The following is a 16996-nucleotide window of genomic DNA, read 5'->3' on the forward strand; positions in this document are numbered from 1 at the left end:
CGCCTCAGTGTGGTCAGCAACGTGTGGGAACCATCCCAGGCCTTCAGAATCTGCTGGTTTACAAGGATCCCCGGCAGGGAGCGTGTTCTTCTGCCCAGGAACAGCAGCCCAGGTTTGGATGACTCAGAAGATAGCCAGGTCTCTGGCAGGTACCCCAGAGTGGCCCCCCCATCCTTCTGGGGGTGGTGAGAGGAGGCGGGGGGTGGGCAGCAGAGATATCCCTACCTCCCACTGTGATGTCACAGAGAAAACCTCTTGTGTCAGCCAGCCCCACCCGCCCTGGGCCGCAGGATATCCTTTCCATCTCCGGCAGCCCATCTCACACCACCTCACCCCTCTGCTGGCAAGAGGGGACCTGATTCGTCTTCACACCAGAAACTCATTCCGTGCAACCGATTAAGGCAGAGCCGAAAAGAAACGGAAACACCCTTGCCTCAGAGCTTCAAAAGTGAATGAGCAAACCCTCCCAACTGACTCAAAATGTTTGTCTCACCCAGAAGGTAGGTACCAAGACTTTTTTTTTTTTTTTTCGGTTTTATTTAAATCCAGTTCGTTGACACACAGTGAAATGGTAGTTTCAGGTATACCGTATAGAAATTCAACAGTTCAGTACAACAACACGTCATCCATCACAACAAAATTTTTGAAATCTCTTGACTCTCCCCTGCATCATACCCCTTATGGTGGATTTGTAATACAGCTTATAAAAATTCACTGCCTTGTTTCACATGCTCATGGTAAGGAGCTTGAGAACACACTATGGGATTATACAAAACAGGATCAAAATTTGTTACTCAAGCCCCATTTTTACTGATAAACCTGGTGATGGCCATACCTCGGCCTTGGGGTTTTTTTCATCTTCTTCCATTATACTTCCCTTCCGTCCTCCTTTGCCTCTTCATCTTGCTTTTCCTTGCTGCTCCCAGGACAACTTAGAGCCCTCTAGTTCTCCTTTCCTCCCTCCCATCTGTATGATTCCCGCTGCCAAAATCTGGTTCCTGGCAAAAGGCTCAGCGGACAGAGCTGTGTATCACTCTAATGAAGAAAGAGCAGATTTTAAGTTCTCTGCCAGAAAAAGGTGAGGCATCCCCATGGTCCTGCTGGTAGTGAGCTCTGATCTGGAATCTACTGGAACTAAGGACAGCACAACCTTAGTTGGGCTCTTTCTGGTCTCAGGGAACCTGGGAGAATCTGCAGGGATCCCTGAAGCTCCAGAAAGACCCTCACGGTCGGCAAAAGATGTCTTGGCTTGTTTAGGAGAACTCACATCTGGAAATGACTTGCCTCCCATCTGAGATAGTTGGGAACTGCCATCTTTCCGCTCAAAGGGTTACTAAAAAAGCAAATGTTCATTCTCATACTTCTTGCCTTTCTCGGGAGAGAAAAATGAAGCTTGCAATTCACCAGAGAAATAAAGCCCGCACGCACACTCACGCACACAGAGCAATGTGGTGTGCTGTTAATTGGCTGGATATTAGGGATCACAAAAGAAAGGATAGCAACCCAAAGCGAATAGGTCATAAATGGGAGAACCCACAGAAATGGGCAAGAACGCGATAGAAAAAGCCAGACATGGTAAATTTTATTGACTATTGATTTAGGAGAGACAGAGGGGGTATGGAAGTTTATCTGTATATCCGAAGTATAAAACACAATGCGCGGCATCATTCTGCCAGAAAAAGGTGGCATTCTGTGTACGTTTCCATAATCTGTCCTGCGATCCCTGTCTTTAAGTGTGTGTGCCTCCCCTTTACGGAGGGGCAGCCTGGGGTTGAAACAAGAGACTTTGAATATTGACTCCACCATTTACTAGCATTGCGGCCTGCAGCAAGTCAAATGCTCCCTCTGGAAACAACCTGTCCTTCAGGCCTATTATGAGGGCTCAAGGAGATGTTTGTGAGGAGCCTAGCAAGGTGTCCGGAACACCGTAGATTCCCTTCCCCTTCCTCCACACTTTCATGAGGCCTCTTGGTCTTCACGGCGGGACCTTGAGGAACAACTCTCTCCCAATTTACTTCTGATTCACTCAGGTAGGTTGTGTAACTTGGCCGAAATCGTTAGTCCAGCGGTGGGCGGAGTAGTGACGAGAACTCAGAACTACTGAGGCTTCTCGTTGTCCCAGTTTCCCCTCTTGGGCCCACGAAAGGAGGCAAAGACACAGTCTTGCTTTAGAACAGCGGCCAGGGGCCTGAGCCTTTAGGGGAAGGGCGGGGCTGGGAAACGCCGGACTTTGGGCTCCCCTGCACCCCGAACCTCCTGACCCTCAGGCCTACAGGCCGGGGCATGACGAGACGATCGGATGACCCGGGCGGCGCAGGAGCCACCGCCGGCCAGCAGGCCAGCCTTGGGCACCACGTGGCGGCGGCCCGGCCTCCCTCCCGCCAGCTCTCGCCGGCTCCTGGTCTCGGGAGGCCCCGGGCCGCGGCTGTCAGCGGACGCAGGAGCCTGGAGAGGAAGACCGGCCCCAGTCCCCGGCCGCAGTCCCCGGCCCCAGTCCCCGGCCCCACCCGCTGGCGTCCCCCGCGCTCAGCCGCTAGGGCGGGGCCTCGCCAAACAATTCAAAACACGCTCGGGGCGCGTCGCCATGGCAACGCGAGCCCGCTGCTAGGCGACAGGGGAGCCATAGTAAACCGGGGGCGGAGGTGTTACTCATGGAGGGAGGGGGGCGAAGGGAGTCGGCGGGGACTCGGCGGGGCTCGGACACCGCGACTGCAGGGGGGGAGGGAGAGCAGAAAAGTAGGGACGAGGGGGGCGCGCGCGGAGTGCAAATGGAGCGGCCCAGCTCCGGGCCCTGAGCATCCCTGGGGAGGCCACTCCCCTTCGGCGCCCCTTCCCGCCCCGCGGTCCCCAAGAGCCCCCAGCCCCAGCTGGCCCCGAGGGCTCGGTCACCCGCGCGCGTGAGCGATTGCCCCACAGGATGTGCAGATGTGGCTGCCGCTCTGATTCACTCCAGCTGCTTAGGGCATGGAAGAAAGGCCGCTTCCTCTCCTGGAAATGACTGCATTAGCAAAAGCCCTCTAACAATTCCACCAACAACGGAAAGGGAAAGGCGACAGAGGAGAGGCCCCCAAATGCTATTCTTCAGTGCTTCCCACTGGACATAAGTAGAAGCGTTCCCAGAACTCAACTGGGGACCCATGTTAGAAAGGAGTCGTATTTATTCTACACGCCCCTGTTCTGGGGCCATGCGGACACTAAACACTTGCGGGTGAGGTTAACCTGAGGCTGAGAAATCCCACAGCTAAGGGTCCTATGTTAATATTTTGGACATTCGGCATGGGCACTTTGGTGACATGACTCTTCCCTTCTGGGCTGGGAGGCCTATCAAAATGTCCTGCGTGAAGACATTCCTCATTTTATCAGTGATTCTGTGAGCTTGTGGAGCTGTGAAATCTCAGATGGCTCAAGATATGTCATCCGAATGGGTTCCAATCACTAGGGAATCACAGAGCTTGGGAAAGGACATGGCATTTCCAATCCGTCACTGGCTTTTAAGCAATCTGTTTGTACCCTGCTATCTGTGAACCAAAGATAATACTCGTTCGTGAGATCACTGCTGTTTTCTGGGCTTTGCTCATCAAAAAGCAGGAATGTTTCCACAGGTGGGAGGAAATGTATTGGCAGCGGATCTGTTCAGTGAAACTATGGGTGCATCTGTGTAGAAAGGCACAGGGCGTGTCTGTGGACCTGTGGACCTTCTACCTTCTCTCACTGTTCTCCTGTATGGGAATCAGGAAGATTTGCGTGTCCCTTAACAATAAAAGACTGTTTGGGACACTTTTCTTTATTCACATGTGCTCTTCACCCATAGGCTTCCTCATTGTATTCTGAGCCTGGTTTCCATTACAAACCTCATTCACTGATTCCCGGCTGTTAGAAAGTGCTGGGCGCTGACGATCAACAATGAATAAAACACAGCTGCTCCTGTATCTAGCGACTTAAAGTCAAGTGAGCATGTTATGAGCTGCCTGAGAGGCACACGGTAGAACGTGCAGGAACAAAGAACAGGGGCATGTAGATCGGAGCCAGTGACAGCAGAAACATTTCGCATTCCACTCCAGCTTTTTGTCTGCTGAGTAACAGAAAGGGATTAGTTAATGGGTCATGGGTCAGATAATCTGACTCCTGGGCAAAGGACAGAGATACTACTGCTAGGGAGGGCAAATGAACCCATCCTGGGAGAAGAGGCCACTATTGATAATGGGGCGGGGGACAGACAAGAAGGGATTTGCCACGAGGCTTTGCCTTAGGGAAGTGGTATGCTATGCAATTTTCTCTGGCTCAGCATTCTTACCCATTGTTTTAATCATGTCTAATGGACACTGTATTCACAAAACAATAAATTGGATTCCTGTTTACAGAGTTTGTGTGGGTGTCCCCAAACCATTGTTTCCCTTTGTGTGTACTTAATAAATATGGTTTCGTATAGTGCAGGGAACAGGGACTGAGGACCTTAGCAAGTATAGGTTAGTCCCAACCCTTGGTTTGGTGATGTCATAAATACTGAGTCACCTATACACCCCCATGGGGAATCGTCCTGACATGGTAACAGTCCAACATACCAAAGTTAAATACTGTTTTGGGATGTGGAATCTTTGCGTCTGTCCTGAGTCATGAGCTTCTGAGCCCAACCTAATTATAGTCATGTTGCATTGACTAGCAATGACTTTTTCTGTTCTAAGAGAGGAAAGAGAAGAAAAAAATATTAACATGCCTAAATTATAATGAAAGGAAGTGAGTGGGATGCCAGACAGAGAAACTCATGGTTCATCAAAAAGGGGAAATTAGACATTGTGGCATAGGGTCCTCGGGGAGGGAGGGTGTCCTCGAGATGGATCACAGCTAGTAGCCAGCCAGCCCAGCCATGCAAAGAGCCAGCCTTCGAAGGGGTGGATTCAGGCTTTAGGGAGGCCTAAAGTAATGTAACTTTGGAGGCTCTCTTTAAGAAGAATCATACAAAATGAGGAGTATGTAACGGGCTGGGAAAGGGCCTGAGTTAGCAGAAGACCCCAGAGCCAAAGTGTCCCTGGCTTCACTCAGTCTACCTCTAGGCCTCCTCACATAACCTCCAGACTGTGCCGCTCCCGTCCCCTTTCCCTTGGAGAAGGCACATGTAATGCTATGAGGGCAGAGGGGGTGCGGTTTCTGAGCAGAGGCAATAAAAACCAAAGACATCAGACTGTGCCAAACAGTGACTCAAGCGGGATATGAGAAGCGTCTGCAAGTATTTGAAGGGTGTAAGCACAGAGCAGGGAAAAGAATTGTTCACTGTTCTGGGGTGGAAAAGGGAATGAGGATACGATTCAATAAAGAAAAATGTGCGCAAAACTCATCAGGAAACATTGGCGAACTCTATTTTCTGACACCGTGGAGTTGTATTTCCCATGGGAAGTATTTGAGGATCTATTGAGTCACTGGAACTGGAACTGGCCACACACACAAAAAAAAAATGTGCTACAGGAAATAATCCTGCGAGATGTCCTCGAGGGAGCGCCTGGATGCTCCCAGAGTTCGTTCTGAGCCCTGAATTCCAAAAGGCTGACACATGGCATTGTATAGATTAGTGAGTGGGGAGGAGGCCAAAGGAAGAAAAAAGAGCCATCCCCCGCAGGGAGGGACAACCACCTGCACCCCTGACTGGAGTTCAGGACGGAAGAGGAAAAACATGAGGAGACAGTGCCACCCAGCGTCAGGACAAAAGCTGTAGCCAGTTGAAACGTGAAAAGTGACCACAAAATTCCTCCTCCCTTCTCCCGGAGAGAGAGCTCTGCCACAATGAATTAAGGGTCCTTTGGGTGAAACGGAGAATCAACGCCTGGGCATAAGCACATGCGTGTCAAATGTGCTGTTACATCAGTCCTAGAAGAGTAGGAAGCAAGATCCAGAGACACCCATCTGGCTACAATCTGGATTAATTCTGTCAGAGGGGAGCGGGCCTTTGAGTCCCCAAACTAACTGTACAAATACACAACAGGAAAACCATGGCTTGGTTGGTGGCAAATCTGGAAGAGGTGGGGGAGGGCCGGGGTAGAACACGAAGGGTTTCGTTAAACCTAAGCCCAAAAATGAATCAAACAGGTATTACTTTATGGTACATTCATTCCCTGGCTGTATATTTTACAGTCTGTTCGGCCTTTTCCTCATTGTAAAGCTGAAGTGGCAACTTCCAAGCTCTTTACCTGCGGAACCAGAAACCAGAAGTCCATCCCTGGGTATATACGAAGAGTTTTCTACAATTGCACATTCCTGGACCTCACTCAGCCTTACTGTGGAATCTCAGGATGGGGCCCAGGAATCTGAGTATCTTTCAGTTTTCTGATGCTCAGAGGTTGTTCTGATGCTCAGGCAGAATTAAGAACCTCTGCTCTCCAATTAAAGAGTGGCCTTTTGAGGACGGGACGATCAAGCCAACTAACATGAACCACAGAAAGCATTACAAGAGGGGTGCAGTATGGAAGGACAGAGAGGAGGGGGTTGTTCTTTGAGAGAAAAGAAACATTTTCCAAGAATGAGTGGCCTTAACACTACTCTTGATAAGAGGCAGATCGCCAGATAAAAAAGGACTGAGGACATTCCAGGTAGAAAAAAGAGCGCCTGCAAAGGCACCCAGGACAAAAAAATGTGTGGCATCGGGCATTTGGAGAATCAAAAGCAGCTGCAGAACGAGCTCCATCCTTGCCATCCCAATTAATTGGTACAATTTTTGAGGACGGAAAGAATTCCTGGTTCTCAGGTGGCTGGCCGCAAGAAGATATGCAATCCACCCCTTACTGATTTGTCAAATTACTTTTTTAAAGTTTTAGAAACACTTTTTAAAAAAATAAACATTCTTCTTCCTATGCCCTGTAATATTTTCTGTGACTGCCATAAAATCAAGCCCAGTCCCACCAGCTACCGAGGGAACGGCAGTCAGATGGAAACTGAATCTTCACTTACTTTTTAAAGACCCGTCCCTCTGAGAATGCAGGTCCTTGCTTCTTTGTGCTTAATCCTGGATCCCTATTGGCAAGCTCTCCCATGTAATCTTCCAGAACAGCTGGGCCATGATTGCATTGTCAATTATTAAATGCCCAAGTTCCCTGCAAGGCAGCGGTTTAATCAAGAGGCACTCCAAAAAAATAGGAGGTAGAGGAGGAGGGAGGGGCCGGGAGGTGGGAGGGTGGGAAGGCAGTTTCATTCTGTCAACATTAAACCAAAGGGATTTGGGGCACAGATGGCATCCGTGGTCCTTCAGACAAGCAGCAAGTCGCTGACCATGGCCAAGGTAACCCAGCTTCCCGCTCTTATTGCTCAGAACGTACATTCCATGGTTATTTTGCACCTGATTTAGAGGTGTGTCTGTCTCATCAATGTGTTGTCTATGTTAATTCTGAGTTTTTCTGTTAACCTCTGTCGATGGAAGAATTAGTGACGTTTTGGCACCATGCACTTCCAATTGGCCTGAGCCAGAGTGTCAAGGGAAGCCACTCTCTGCCCGTTTTCTCAAGAGTAGAGAGTCACCTTGGCGCGGGACTTGTCAGCATATGCAAAGATAAAATTTTCTTATGGCTGCTACCCCTTCATGATGACCTTAAAGAGACCATTGCAAAATTAGACTTGGCCTTCCAATGCAAGAGGTATCTGAATCCTGGAGAGAAAAGGACATGTTTAGAGGAGAAATAAAATACAGGATGAAGGGCGCAGTACTGTAAGTGTTGAAGATGATTCTCGAAAGGGCTCTTGAATGAATTCCCATTCAATAATCAAAATAATTCTTGAATGAGTCTCCTTGTGTCCGTCCTTGGTAGGACACCCCTTCTAGAAGCAGCCTCTTTGAGCTTTACTCCAAGCTGTAGTTCATCCTTTGTCTCTCAACTCACTGCTTCCTTAAATTGGTTATCACCTTGGTGCTGCAAAGTGGTTATACCATGGTGTGGGGTTCATTATTCTTATCTGGCAACAGTCTGCAGAATAACCTACAAATACGTGTGACTTGAAATGGATTGAGGGTAAAGAAAAAAATCTGATGTGATGATAGTAGTCAAATCTCCAAGCCATAAAGTTGCTGAAAATATAGAATTGCCTAAATCATTAGCTCAGTCTGTATACAGAATGATTAATGAAGATGTTTCATCTGGAAGTCCATTGCCTGTTCAAGCAATGGATGTGAAAATAATTAGAAAGAGTAACTTATAGTAACAGAGCAATGACTAAACCAATAGATTTCAGAACTAAAAACAAGATGAAAGCATTCTTTTGGGGGGACAGGGGCAATATGTGACTTCCATACCTGGTAATATAAGATCTTTCTTCATTACTGATGCTGTGGTTTTCAGTCTTTACCAAGGTCACCCAGAGTCTTGCACAGACTGACAATTCTTGGGGGAGTTAATTTGTTGAGTGCTTTTTTAAAGAAATCATGTTAGCAGATTGCTTTCCAGAAGTTGTTTTATCATGTATTTTATGTATTGATTTTTATATGCATATGAACCTTATATATTTCTTATTGCCATAAATAATCTGTCCTTTATCTGTGGTATGCACTGTTTCAGTCCCTAGAAATTCTGAAGAACAAACTGTTACATTTCTAAGATAAGGTTCTCTGTTAAATGTAGAAAATGCTAAGCTGGAGATGATGAGGCAGATTTATGAGCCTGTCCCATTTAGCTATGGTTTTATTTACGTTTCTTAAGCTAAGAAGATTTAGGTCTGATTAATTCTGATATGAGAGATCCCCCGGAAAGCTCAAGATGGTTTACTTAAGAAGCGTCTGTCAGCAACTAAATATGGGCTTCTTTTCTGTTCCGTATGTATTAATGTAACAGTATAAACAGCTCCATAACACAAAAGTGTAAGACCGGTCAGATTTCTTTATTTTCTAAAGTTCAGTCTGGCTCCGAGCCACCACTCATCAGGGTTGAAATATCTACTATTAGTCATTTTTCAGCTGGCTCTCCTCTTAGGCTAAAAATGAGGAGGAGGTCAGGGGCTCTGGCCAGAGCCACACGGGCCACACATCTTTCTGCGGCCACACACTGTCCCCGCTGTGAGGCAGGCACCACTGCTGCCTCAAGCAGTGGAGATGCCCCTCCAGTTCCTCCCCAGTGGCCAAGGGCACCCTCCCTGTGGCTCCATGACCATAACACTTGGTGTCCAGTCTCCACGGGCACCACCCGGATACCGCCCATTTGAGATTCTGTCATCTCTGTGGCAGTGTGTGAAAGCCGGACCCAGATCACCATCTCTCAGAACCTATAGCCCCATCTCCTCTCCCGGGGTCTCAACACCCCCGCGTCCCAGTTGGTCCACTGCCTTCTTTAATCCTGAAGGCCCTAATCCTTGCTCCCCGCCCCCTGACTGGGATGAGCCACTTTAATGTTTATCGAGAGAACATATCCCGCTTTCCTCTCCTCTCCGAGGAATCTGTCAGGCAGAGAAGAGGGCAGCAAAAACTTCTGCTGTTACAATAGCAAATACCTCAGCCCATCAGGGCTACTACGTTCCAGTGAAGACAAAATCAAAACAATTCTCAGCAAGAGCATTAGAGTGACCACAATTCTTTTACTCAGCTTGAGATAGACTGGCTCAGTGGCTGAATTGCATTCTGACTGAGGTTATTATCTGATCCTTATTCAGATCATCCTCAGTAAACATGTTCGTGTAGTAAGGTCCAGCTTAAACAAACAGCATCGCCACGGCGTCTTCTCCGGGCCACTGCTAAAGCTGAGCCTCCACACGGCTCCTTGGAGAGAGCCCCCGGGGCGGGCTGTGCCTGGCACAGGGGAGGGGCGTGGCTTGAGCCCAGGGAGCCTCAGGATGGGGCACCCTGTCCAGATCTCCGAGGGCGCTCTGCAATCAGCTTCTCTGCTCCTGTTGGTCTGTTACAGGTGGAACTCTCACAGGGCTTCTATGGCCAACGGGCATTCCTATCTGCCATCCTCAACATGCTATCACTCAGCCTCTCCACAGTATCCCTGCTCAGCAACTACTGGTTTGTGGGCACACAGAAGGTGCCCAAGCCCGTGTGCGGAAAAGGTCTGGCAGCCAAATGCTTTGACGTGCCGGTGCCCTTGGATGGGAGCAGCACCAACAACACATCATCCCAGGAGGTGGTGCAATACAGCTGGGAGGCTGGGGATGACCGCTTCTCCTTCCATACCTTCTGGAGTGGCATGTGGCTATCCTGTGAGGAAAGCGTGGAAGAACCAGGTGGGCTCCTCACCCAGGGGACCTTACGCAGCCAAAGAACCAGGGGGCAGTGGCACTCGCCATCCCCGGCTGGGCCCCACCCCCGGGCTCGGCATCTCCCACCTCTGTGTTGTGTCCCTTCTCCTCGGACTCCCTTTTTCTTTCTGTGAAGTTTTATTTATTTTTGAGAGACAGAGAGAGAGCGAGCCCACGTGAGCTAGGGAGGGGAGGGGCAGGGGAGGAAAGAGAAGGGGGAGAGAGGGGCGGAGAGAGAGAATTTCAAGCAGGCTCCCCGCCGCCAGCACAGAGCCCCAAACCCACGAACTGTGAGATCATGACCTGAGCAGAGACCAAGAGTCTGACGCGTAACCAGCTGAGCCACCCAGGCGCCCCAGGACTCCCTTTTAATAGGGTCAAAGGCCATCTGGCTTTTCCCCTCCTGACTGTCTCGTAGACCCTCTGGTTTAAAATAGCATTACCCTTAAAGGGTTTCATTTAGACTTGTAACATCATGAGAATTGCCACTCTAGTGAGTTAGGATTGCCGTTTGGAGACCCAAGGGAGGAGAGATGATTCTTCTAGAAAAAGCCCTGGCTCTGCCTAGCTGTGACCTTATATGAGCAGCTTCCTCTCTACAGACCTTGATTTTCTCACAGGTGAGATGAAAGGATCAGAGTAGGTTACCTGTACAGCCCCTTCCTTCCCGCCCCCCCAAAAGGGTTTTCTCCTTCTAAGTATTCTCATTATAATTTACCAGGTCAGGGAACTGAAGCCCAAAGAGGGTAACTAGACCCTGTAAGGGTGCCCTTGACCCTCCCAGGTCTCCTGCCACTCAGCGCATACTGGCAGAGCGGTGCCCTGTCATTGTGCATTCCTTCACTTGTGGGTCTCGGTCAGGAGCAGTTGGCCTAAGGACACCCCCCTGCCCCCTGCTCAAAGCATTCAGAGGTCACTTGCTAGTGAAGTTTCTCTAAAGCCCAGAATTGTGTACAATTAACTACATGCCATTTCTCCCAATTTGGGCTAAGGGAAAAAAGGAGATGGAAGAGAAATATAAATGCGTGTATATTTAGATTTAGTATGAACGTCCCGCTTAGCACTGCTCCAACCCCAGTCCTGGAAACAATCGAGAGCCATTCAGACCAGTGGTACAGCGGCAGCAAAAGGTTGACACTAGGATTGTGAGCCCTTCCTGGCACGAGAAATGGGGACATTTCCCCGCGGAAGCCCTCTCAGCGATGTTCTCGTCTTCACTGTCTGGAATCGGGGCGGGGCGGGGCGCGGGGAGAAATTAATCCTGAGGAATTCTAGCCTATGCCATTGCCTGCCTACTGTATGCGGGCAGGCACTGGTCTGAACGGATGGAGCTGAACCAGGTGGGAGACTGGGGGCAAAGTTTTCACCCCTCCCTGACGTCAGACCTCGTCTGTGTTTCAGGGGAGAGGTGCCGAAGTTTCATTGAACTCACGCCACCAACCGAGAGAGGTGAGAAAGGACTACTGGAGTTTGCCACGTTGCAAGGCCCATGTCACCCCACTCTCCGATTTGGAGGGAAGCGGTTGATGGAGAAGGCTTTCCTCCCCCACCCTCCCCCGGGGCTTGTGGCAAGTATGTGGGTTTGATAACAAATTTAGTTGCCGTTGACTTGGGCCTCTCTGGCCCAACCGTGCTCTGCATTGTACTGTGATCTCCTTTTCTCTTCTTCTGGGCCCCACAGGCTGACACGCATTGCTTCCAGAGTTGACGCTTATTCATATGCAGGAATGCAGAACAGGAACAGCAGGAACAAATAAAGTTCACAAATAGAAAATCGCTTCCAACCAACCTCTCTAACTTCCTCTTATTGCCTAGTAACCATGTTGAAAAGCTTAGAGGGTTTTTCCCTCCCATATATACATATAAATATATTTTTTTCTATATATATATTTTTAGTGGAATGGAGTGAAAAAGGGGAGGGAGGGAGAAAGAAACAAAATTGATCATTCCAAATTCAATAAGGAGAAAAGAGACAAAAATGACCCATAGCAGTCATGCCCCTGGAAGATTTTATGACCATTAGATGGTTTCTTCTGGAATCTCCCTAACGGTGTTTCCAGCCAATCAAGTTTACTTGATTATATATCAGGTAGTGAGCAGAGAGAGCCGAGGGTGATTATATATCAGGTAGTGAGCAGAGAGAGCCGAGGGGCTGACAGCAAAGGACCCAAATTGGAGGAAGCTCCCAAGCAGGTTCCAGCTCTGTCTCATTCTCCCCTTCTCTGACTCCGCAAGGCTTTTCCCTTTCCGATAGTCATCATTTGTACCACGTTGTTATTTAACTGCCTGGGTGAGGGCTCTTCTTCTGGTTTCTGACAGAGATCCTATGGTTATCAATGGGAGCCCAGTTCTCCTCCATTGGACTTGAATTCGTCAGCTTCCTCCTGCTACTGATGGACCTGCTGTTCACTGGGAACCCGGGCTGCGGGCTCAAGCTGAGCGCCTTTGCGGCAATCTCCTCCGTCCTGTCAGGTGCGTGCCTCCTGGGCTGGAGGGGGTGGGTGTCCTGGCCACCTTTGAGGCACCCCCCAGAGGGCGTGTATGTCTGTAGGGAGGGCAGGAACGGGGTGCCCACAGGTGGTATAAAGAATGGACGTTGCAGGCATGTTTAAGTTGAAATGAAATTTTGTATTAGAGCATTATGTACTCTGCAAAATGATTTATCTCTAGGTTCTTTTTACTTGCAAGCTTTCCCAGTATGTGAAATATGGTTTGGTTTGCTTTTCAGTTGTACATATACACACACAGCTTTTCAAGACTCTTTTGGATCAAGTAAGAGAAAGAGATGCAGATATCTATCTTACATCTTATATCTTATATCTGCAGATATAAGACAGATCAGGAATAAAGCTCACGTACAGGGCCTGGGTAGGAAGAAGTAAAAGCCCCAAATGCAGCATTGACGCAGAAACTTTTCCCATAACCCTACACCTAAAGCCTGGGGCAGCCTATTGGAAAGCTATGCATTCAAGGAGAAGCCCCCATTGCAGATGAGTCTCCCTGGGAATGTGGTGGCAGCTGGGTAATGGAACTTCTCAACCTAGGCTGCACCTGATGCAAAACAAGGCGGTTGCTCCAAACTCCTATTCCCAGATGGCAATGCCAGTGTCTCTCTAAAGGCGCTGCCTTCCTCTTCCCTCTGTAGGCCTTCTGGGGATGGTGGCCCATATGATGTATTCACAAGTCTTCCAGGCAACGGTCAACGTGGGTCCAGAAGACTGGAGGCCACATGCTTGGAATTATGGCTGGGCCTTCTAGTAAGTGCTTACCGTCTCCTGAGCCTTTTACCCCCTCCTCAGCCAACCTGCATTAGATGTTCTGCCCTTAAGCAGGTGCTTGCTCCGTGTCGTCCTATCTTCTCTTCATCCTTCATCCCTCATCAGGGGTCTTTGGACCAGCGGGCTGGCCCATGAGGTCACATCTATTCTTTCCCCACCTCCTGGGGAGCTACGGAAGGGATTCTGTTTTTCTGATGATACGGTGGTAGCAGTTGCTTCTTCACCTAATACACATGTTGCTTTGGGAAACGAGACTGATTTTATGTGACTTACGGAAGCGATGCTCCATGTTTTATATATTTTGTGGCTCAAGGTATTGGAGAACAGAGCAACGAAGAAATAGCCTTGAGATTTGGTTGGAATCCCATGGCCTGTGAATGGCTGACTCTTCTCCTGTAATGAGTAACTTCCTCCTACTTCCATTCTTATCCCACCAAACTGTGTGAGAAATAAAACCTCCCCTGCTGGTCATTCCCTAACCCTTAAAGAATGAAGGGGCCAGTTTTCGATTTCTCTTGAGGAGAAGCAGCCACCATGACAAAATAAACACCAAGTAAACATCCCCTTTAAGAGTTCCTCGCCTTCTCCCTTGAGGAACATGCTGTCTCGGCTGCACGGGTGCCAGCTTGGAGTTGCCCTACTGTCTGGGATAAGTGTGAAGTACTTTCATCGTGCTGAAAAGACACGGTGCTGGGCTCAAGGAGGCGATATGGAAGCCCATCCATGTCTATTAGGAGATCCTATCCCCTTTTCTCATGATAGGAAACAGGCCATTTGATTCAGGCGTCTTTGGCCTAATCCACCAGCCACCAGAACTTATTTTCCAGACACATGGTTTTGCACCTTGTGTCTATCTTTAAGCCATTCTTGGCATCAACATCTGCGGAGCTCAGACTACAAAACCCCCATCAGAAGCATTGCCAACCTGAGCCCACTGAGTCTGTCAGAGGCAGCAGATAGGAACACACTGTGCCAGCGTGTGGCCTGGCTTTAACCATCACTTGACCTCCTGAAATTCCTCGCTAACCTCACACAACTTCCTGTTTCCTGGGCTTCCCAGAATCATGGGGAGATTTAGGGGTTGACTTTCCAAGTTTTTAGGAATGTGTTTGATACAGTTCCCTGGTGGGTTTTTTTTTTTTTTTTTTTTTTCCTTGTCAAATCCATCCAGCTTCTCTTAAATCTCCGGCTTCTCTTCCATCCATTATAAACTCCCTTAAGCCAAGAACCACACTGTTTTCATAATAGGCAAATTCCACTATTACAACCTATAATACCTCCAGATTTGTAGTATTTCCTGAACGACTCTGAGAGGCTCAATTTGTGAACCCTAAGAATGCTAACCTCAAAACGAAGAAGGTAGAGGAATGATCACTCTCAGCATCTGATCTGAACAAAGGAAAATCTTTGGCAGGGTGTGGGGGGTGTTGAGGGGGTGCATTGGGCTGCATCCACTCTACACGGCTGAGCTACAGGTTTGTGGAATCTCGGGAGATTACAAGGGTATCTGCAGCTTGGGAAACAGTAGTCCAGAAAACTGTGTGCGTGTGTGTGTGTGTGTGTGTGTGCGTGCGCCATGTGTGTTTACATATGTATATAAAACAGGCACACTGGGAATAAAGGAGCTCAGCACTGACAACGGATCAATCCAGTGAAAACGAATCTGTTAAACTCCTAGTCTGACTCTTAACACTACTGACTACAAGAGTCATTCCCTTGGACTACAAAACATTCAGAACGTATCCTACTAAGACCAAATTAAGGCCTCGTGCCCGTGGTTCTTGACCTACAACGTAGTGGAGGGAACACACGCAGGTCCCTAAACCCTGAGGGGCATCGGCCTAGTTTGCTGGTAGGAAGGAATCATGGTATTTTCCCTGAAACCTGTAAGGAGGTCAGGTTCTTACTGTGCAATTTTTTTTGTTCATCCCTAGCACGGCCTGGGTTTCCTTCACCTGCTGCATGGCATCGGCTGTCACCACCTTCAACACATACACCAAGCTGGTGCTGGAGTTCAAGTGTAAGCACAGTAAGAGCTTCAAAGGAAACCCGACTTGCCTGCCACATCACCACCAATGTTTCCTCCAGCAGCTATGTGCAGCCCACACAGGGGGTCCTTTGACCAGCTACCACCAGTATCCCAATCAGCCCATCCGCTCTGTCTCTGAAGGAGTTGACTTCTACTCAGAGCTCCGCAACAAGGGATTACAACAAGGACCCAGCCAGGCTCTTAAGGAAGAGGTGGCGGGGTCAGTCGTAGAGGAAGAACAGTGTTAGGAATAGTGGGGGGTTTAGAGGGCAGGCTAAACCCAACCTTACATGTTCGTTATCAACATGTACGTAAGCCAAAGTCTGTGTCTTAAGCATGGTTTTGATGGGTAAGAACAAGAGTATCTTAAAGTACAAGACCAAAGGGGTGTGTGCCCAGGTGCCATCGCTCCCTTTTCCTTTCCCACTCCGTCTCCTGTCTCGTTTCACCGTCCCCCTATCTCCCACGTTCAGAATCACCTCCTTTCCTTTACTGATTGCTTGTTACGTGCTAGGTTCTGGGCTAAGCAGCACAGTCCCTGTCCTTTAGGAGTTTATCAGTTTGGTCATCTATCTGGGATTTGGAGGAATGGAGGTGCGCAACTTAACAGGTGATTGTGACTCACCTTTCCACGATGCACTTGAATTTTCCTGGAAGCCTCAGAATGGAAAACGAAGGCCCTTCCGGGAGCTTGGACATGTAGGACAGATGTCCTCCGCACTGCCTGCTGCAGTGTCCTGCATCCACGTAGGAGGGTACCCAATAAAAGTTTAATTAGGTATTAACCCAGAGGCCACCAGGAGACTAGTATACATGAGAAGGCTCCCACAGCATGCAGGGACAGGTCCACTTCCAGAAAGGGTCCACTGAGGCTATTCATCATGGGATTTATGGTAAGGGAGACGTCTCTAATGAACAAGGCCACAGCACATACTCCTCTCTGGAGCCCCAACTCATCCACCCACTCACCGTTTCTCTTTTCCGTAAGGGAAAAGACACCATTCCAATGGCTAAGGTGAATGAGGATAACACACAAGCATGTTTCTACACATAATTTTTATTTGTTCTGCAACAATTCACATTTTTAATAGTGCTTCCTGACCATATACCAGCTGGCTCTTCTGTAGTATGGGCAATAAAAGTAGCAATTCACATTCAAGGGGGTTGGTATCAGCATCCCACACTGCCAAGGAGGAGTAGAGACCATCTACGGGACGGGGGGATGCCGTCTAGGATCGAAGAGGCTGTAAGGATAGCAAGGAGGAAAGCTTGGGCGAAGGAAGCCCCTTGCATTTGCGGAAGTCACTACTATCCCTAAGTGGCAGTCACGCTGGCCTTGCCGGTTCCCCATGTTGTGAGTGGGGGGAAGGGAGGAGCTCTTCCTATCTTAGATGTCAGGTTGGGTGGGTGCCTGTAAGGAAAAGGAAGTGTGGGGACCTATCTGACAGACCAGCACCCAAGCTGGTCAGATGAAGCTTCCTCAGTC

At 48.9% G+C, this 16996-nt stretch overlaps 1 protein-coding gene across 3 annotated transcripts; it reads left to right on the top strand.

Moving 5' to 3' along the window:
• Nucleotides 1-258: 258 nt before the first annotated feature.
• GSG1 (germ cell associated 1) lies at nt 259-15831 on the top strand. Of its 3 annotated transcripts, none has more exons than XM_086714040.1 (6): nt 259-500; nt 9867-10188; nt 11605-11775; nt 12523-12675; nt 13349-13460; nt 15416-15831. In XM_086714040.1, exons 1-6 carry the CDS (start codon nt 453-455, stop codon nt 15756-15758), a joined length of 1149 nt encoding a protein of 382 aa, XP_086570166.1. In that variant the 5' UTR covers nt 259-452; the 3' UTR covers nt 15759-15831. The 3 variants fall into 3 exon arrangements, with proteins under 3 accessions (XP_086570166.1, XP_025786374.1, XP_086570167.1); XM_025930589.2 differs by having other exon boundaries at nt 260-500; nt 11605-11652; XM_086714041.1 differs by lacking the exon at nt 11605-11775 and having other exon boundaries at nt 260-500.
• Nucleotides 15832-16996: the final 1165 nt, after the last annotated feature.

Source organism: Puma concolor, chromosome B4, assembly GCF_028749965.1.
Source record: "Puma concolor isolate L17-30 chromosome B4, mPumCon1.1.hap2, whole genome shotgun sequence".
Lineage (NCBI taxonomy): Eukaryota > Metazoa > Chordata > Mammalia > Carnivora > Felidae > Puma > Puma concolor.